The sequence below is a fragment of the Orbicella franksi genome, chromosome 2 (genome assembly GCF_964199315.1).
Source record: "Orbicella franksi chromosome 2, jaOrbFran1.1, whole genome shotgun sequence".
Taxonomy (NCBI): domain Eukaryota; kingdom Metazoa; phylum Cnidaria; class Anthozoa; order Scleractinia; family Merulinidae; genus Orbicella; species Orbicella franksi.
The window spans coordinates 1,794,685-1,800,880 of record NC_138146.1 but is presented as its reverse complement, the minus strand read 5'-3'; the positions used below and the strand labels follow the sequence as shown (position 1 = coordinate 1,800,880).

General features: G+C 37.0%; 1 protein-coding gene across 1 annotated transcript in view; it reads right to left on the bottom strand.

Annotated features, from left to right (window-relative positions):
* Positions 1 to 4,099: 4,099 nt before the first annotated feature.
* The window catches only part of LOC145475454 (vesicular glutamate transporter 3-like), a 10,158-nt gene continuing 8,061 nt past the window's right edge, over positions 4,100 to 6,196 (bottom strand). The window contains exons 9-10 of the mRNA XM_081455266.1: positions 5,502 to 5,740; positions 4,100 to 4,346 (exon numbers count right to left, since the gene is read on the bottom strand). Of these exons, the coding sequence (XP_081311392.1) occupies positions 4,188 to 4,346; positions 5,502 to 5,740 (398 nt within the window). The 3' untranslated portion in view covers positions 4,100 to 4,187. The remainder of the gene's footprint in view (positions 4,347 to 5,501; positions 5,741 to 6,196) is intronic.

Sequence of the window (6,196 nt, the reverse complement as noted above, 5' to 3'; positions counted from 1 at the left end):
AATACTTTTTTATCATTTTGAATTTTATGAACAAAAAGAGTGCAATCTTCATCTTGTAGATATTATTTTTATCGAAAATTTCAAGTAAGTTATAGTAAATTTTAGTCGATTTTTTTCTTACGAGTGAAGAATACACCCCATAACCATTGGCCTTTCTTAGTGTGTATTCTCGTGAGTTTTGTCCTGTAAGCAGCACCCCAGCTCAGCGTGGAGTACTGAAGTATTGTGCCACTAACAAGCTGTCTGTAAAAAAAAAAAAAAAAAAAACTACTCGCTAATTTCATCAACAAGGAAGACTGCCAATATTCATGTAAATAATATTGAACATAAACCTTTTGTTAAATATTTAGGAGTTTAAGTAGACAAAAACCTAAACTGGGAACCTCAGATTCAGATTCAGATTCAGTGTTTTCTAGCAAGGCATCTCTATTTTTACCATAATGTACAAGGCTGCATAATCTCCCGGTTTTGTTTACTTCTATTCATGTATGGGCTATTGACCAAGTGTGAGGTCAAGATGGCTGGATATTGGCCAAGTTCGTTTTTTGCGTGTTTATGGACTGAGACGGAGTCGAGGTCCATAAACCCGCAAAAAAAGAACGAGGCCAATATCCAGCCATCTTGACCGAACAAGCTTGGTCAATAAAGAATTTATTATATGGCTTTCAGAGAAATTTTTCTTGCGGGACACGGCGGTAGTCCCGAGCAGGCAAGATAGCTCCATCTTGCCTGCTCGGGTAGCCAATCACAGCGCAGGATTTGATTCATCTTGCCCGCTCACGGAGCAAGCCATGTAATAAATGAAATTAAAGTCTGGAACTCCTCTATCGAATCATTTAGCTTACAGTTTTAAGTTCTTCGTTTGTATTAATTTTTTCCCATCAAGTTATCTTTATTGTTTCTTTTACAAATTTTGTTATCAATCATTTGGTGGTTCTCTGCCTTGGAAAACTATATCTCAAATTTTCTTTGATTTGAAAGTAATGTGATAATTCACATGGACAAAACTGTCTATCGTAAGGTAACTTCTTTAGGGTGTTCTGTATCTTACCGCGATACTCTATTGGACGACAACCACACCTTTTGATGACAAACCGGCTAAGACATTGTCATACAGGCAGGCTCGGAGTAGTTGCATTGGGTGTCTCGAAATATAAACAGGTTTTCCTTGGAACAGTTAGTTGAATGTGGCAACGGCAAGTTTATTATCTGTGAAAAGAAAAAGTTTGTTACAGTATTTTGATATGAAGTCATTGCCATTATGACATCATTACTATAACTTCCTAAATGACCAGACATGAAACGGTTTCTCTTCGCCTACATGTAGGCCCAATACGGAAATTTACGAGATCATACTTACATCCATTTGCGAGCTTTTAGCTGAACTTAGAGGCTGGACTAAGCAGTACCGGCGGGTATACATAAGCGATTAGCCGAGGCGGTCAGGTTTGCAAGATGAAGGTACGATATAAAGAAGAATTATGGTCTTAAATATAGTGAACGTTATTGTGATATTAGTTGTAACAGTTAGCTTTACAAAATTATTCGGCGTGGAACTGTACCTATAATGGTCGATCAAACGATTTTCGTGAACTGGCTAGACATACTTAGGTTTATCTCTACTGTAAGAGCATAGTCGCCTCAATCTTTCTTAGTCAGGGAAGAAGGCGACTCTACTAACGGAAAGAGGGAGGTCTTTCTCGTGTCTAGCATGTACAACATTCAGACTAGAATTCTTAAATTAACGTTATTTAAGGAGATAGCTTTACTCAGATGAAAAAAAACCTTCTTCCTTTTTATTGCGCAGAGAGTTTGAAGCCCGGGCTGAACGGCAAACGTATGCCGATCCATAAAGGGGAAGGTGCTTTGATCGTGTACCAGGACTGAAAGGCCAACAAATGGCACTATAGGATTGTCGACGTAACTGTCTCACTCGATATTCAGTAACAGCTTCAAACCGGCCTTTCCACCGGCCAGTGAGACATCGATCAAGGGGTGGCCATCATGTCCGGAGTTTAAGGTGTGACATTGACCAAAACCGGCGTTGGTAAACGAGGTGAAGTTCTTGGACCCACACGCTCTTCCATTAATAACACATCAATTGAATATCGAACTTGGAAGTAGCATGTCCCTTATATCGTGGCTAAAGAGCTTTAAAGTGTTATTTTTGTCCGGTATCTCGCTGCAAGTGCGTCGAAAAAACTCAGGATTGCGTTTCCGGGACTCTTCGCTGTAGAAATCTTTTGAACCTGACAGCATTTGTTCGATGACTTTTATCTTAAGTTCAATGTCTTCGTCGCTAAGATTATTACGTTTTGCGTCGTTCCTATACCTTCGCTGGTTAAAAAAATTGAAATTGCAGAGTGTAACGGCGGGAAATGCAACGCCACTGCCATCGTTGTCTGTCTTCGTGGTTATTTTCGTGTTGAAAGGTCGATTGTAAAAAGCATCGATAGTTTGGTAAACCTGATAAATACATAGGCCGAAGCTTGCAGTGAGAGCCAACGTCCAAATGACTCTTCTAAAAAAATTTTTACTTGGGAGGAAGCGAGCTCCGTGTAAGGAAGTGGCTTCTGCGAAAGAACTCAAACTTTCAGGTGCAGATTGGTGGTCCTCGCTACTTTCATTGAGACTTTGAATCTTATTTCGTTGGAGATTGAAAGCCATATTGACGGATAAGGCAGTTTCTTACTTAACATTAATTGAAACAGGTGGCAAATTACCTTCTGCTATCCTCGAATAAACTGTGCAAGAGTCTTATTCTCTTAAATGAAGGTCGTTAATTATTGATGATCAGAGTAACAAAATACACTGTTGTATTTTAATCTTCTCAACTTCCAATTATGTTAAACAAAATCTTATTCAAATAGAAAAGGATCACGCATATATAGCATAAAATCCACGAGGTAACTTTTGGCTCGACAGAAGTTAAGTTAATTTCTAATTAAAATACGAGAAATTCTAATAAAATTTCGTAAATTAGAAATTAATATATGGAGCCTAAGCTAACAGCATGTTGAGAACTTCACCTTGCATATCTTTTTTGTTCCTTTGGATACAAATCCACCCCAACTGAAAACAATCCACAAGCCACTGAAATTGTTTGATTGCAACTTTCTATTATTTTTACATTAGTACACTATTATTTAGACTCGACATTTTTTCCGCTCTAGCAAAAAAGTAGAAGATGCCTTTTTCAGTTTTAGTTAGCCTACATTACGAATTAAACCCCTAGCAATCCTTAACTTGAAATTTCACAAATCAACTCAAACAAAAGCTGCTTCCTGTTAAACGTAAACCAACTGTTATGCTTACATATGGACACCCTTTTCTGACAGATTTTTCATTAACTTATACAACCTGCCCGTGGAGATGATCACAGAGGTTGTTTTACAACCAAATGATAAAAAAGTCTGCAAGATATGTTATTTCAAACAGACAAAAAAAAAAGTAATTTTTTTAAAAAAATTAAAGCTTTAAAAGCATGGGAAAGCGATTTTAATTGATTAACACATGTTAACACAAACGTTATCTGAGACATCGCGCTCCAATTTGACAAACTTTTAATCAAACAAAGAGACTTTCCTTCTTTTAGCTGGCACAGGAAACTCTACATTCATATATTTATCTTTCTCTATCTTGTTTTGTTTATATCAAATGCATACAAAGTATACGTCAAGTATACAATATGCTTTTTTGCCAAATGTGCTCGAATTATACGCCTACCTTATATAAAACCTCTCTCTCCTTTATTTATTCTTCATGGCTTCTATACAAGATGCAATTATTTTAAGGCTCAGTGACTACAAATTGAAAATTTACACTGATATAATGACACTATTACAAAAAAATAAATGAAACATGAATTTTAGTAAAATCATTTAATAAATTAAATAAATAATTTTATTAAAAGTAAATATAATTCATAAACTTAATAGCACATTTTTGAGTTCTAAGCGAGGCCTGGTGCACAACCATTCATATTAAAATGAGTTTAATTTGCATATAAATGAAATCTCATTTTTATATGAATGAATGGGCACCAAGACGCGCCTTGAGAAAGTGGCTAAACGTAATTCAGAAATGACCTATTTCGCCTATTTGGCATGCCATTTGATGCCTTCTACAATGACCATCTATGAACTTGTACTACCTGTATAATATAAAATTACATTAACAAACAAATGCTATCTAGGCGTTATGGACCCCTCTGTAGGTTCCCTAGACACGCCCTCCACTTTGTCCCACTTCTGTCTGTCTGCTTTCATCAGCGTGTTAAACACAATAGAACCAATAAGATAGAATAAGAAGGTAATCCAAAAAACTGTACGCCATTCTCCTGCAGTCTGCAAAAAAAAAAAAGAAATGAAAGCAAAAGCAATGTTTCGTTTATACTCGGAGATGTTTCAACTTCCCTTTGTTTCAAAAAGTGTTTGCTTCCGATGTTCTCAAACTCATTAATAACTCATTAACTTTAAACAAAGGAAATCATTGCTGTGATAGTGTTGGGATATATGATCTTAAATAGCATAAATTTTTACGACTTCATTTCTCCGTTTTCTTCTTATTTTTAGTTTCAATTGAGAAGATATATCAAACACACAAGACAGTGTTTAGCGTGCGACAAATGGTGAGAGAAACACGTCAAATCGGCTTTGGACCTGCCTTTTACAGCAAATGAGGTTAGAATATTTCGAAATTATCAGCTCTGTGTCTATTTCAACTTATTAGAGGTCAAGTCATGTGACGCATGCTAAAATATACGTCTAACCCGCAAATTGAAATTTGACGACGGAATGGTCAACGGTTAACGTACTTTGAAAAGCTCTCGCGTTGCTCACAATCATTTGCCCAAAGAAATTTTTACAGGAATCTGTAGAACATCCTTCTGCAATTCAACCACCAGAAGCTTAATCCATTTGAACGTTTCGCACATGGTGAAAATTAATTCTATTCACGAAGTACTTTTAAGTGAATGAAATACATGTCTTCGAAATTTAATTATTTTGCACCCAAAGAGACGATGCAACATTCCCTAAAATCAACCCACTACACATTTAAACATTGCACAAAAATATTTGAGTGTTTTAAAGACGGAAGAATTATGTGGTTTTGCATGCGAGGCTCTCAAACTTGTTTAATAAAACGGTGCGTCAAATGACGATTTTAACGGAATTTGGTAATTTGCATATTTCTTTGAAATAAAAGGATATGTTGCCAAAAAAACTACCCAGTAGTTTTTGTCATGCCCTAGCCTATCTACCATGAAAATATGAGCGAAATCGAATTTCCGACCCTTCCCAAGTTATTTTCCATTTTTATGGACAGGGACTCTTAACGTCCTTTTAATTTTGGGTTAGTAAACAACAATGATCGAGAACGAAAGAGGAAAAGAGGACCGTATACTAATACTAACTGAAGAACGAGTACTAATTAAAGAGTGAGAGATACTTAGAGATTTCAAGGAAAGGTTCTGCAAGAGGAAAGATTGAAAATGTTACCTTACGATGGGTTATAAACCCAACTAACATAGGGCTAAGGAAACCTGCTGTATTACTGGCAGCGTTGACAATTCCCATGACAATAGGAGCGTTTCGCGGGGCGATATCTAACATGTTAACTTGGAAGCCTGCATATACCGTGCCAGCGGCTGCCCCCGCCACGCACATACAACCAATAACGGCATCAGGGTTTTTGAAATACCCTGCCATTAAAATAAACAGGCCGGCAGTGAGTGCACCTACAAGGAAAATGAAAAGAAAAATGTGTAGGCAACACAGAAGTTTAAAAAAGCTCACTTTAAAAAAGCAAGTTGTAATGTTAAACGATATGGAAATATGAAAGTTTCGTTTTTGCAGAATGGAGCACGATGACACAGTCTGAGTGTAAAGTTATTTCGCTTGCATTTCTATCATTCGGGTGATAATCTATGGACATTATGAATTATGAATGATGTGATGTGTCCAGTGGGCAGCGTTTCCGAGTGGTCTAAGGCGCTGGTGTTGTGAGGAAGGAGTCCTAGATTTGTCTTCGGTGATCCCAAGTGTGACGTAACTGTCGACCACATCATGTCACTAAGAATTGTATTCTGTGTTGTTTAAGAGAGAAAAACCCTTAACCAGTCCCTAACGGTGCCATCATACCGCAGGTAGGAAGTGTTCTCGAGATGACTAATGAACAGCAAAAATATAAAGAC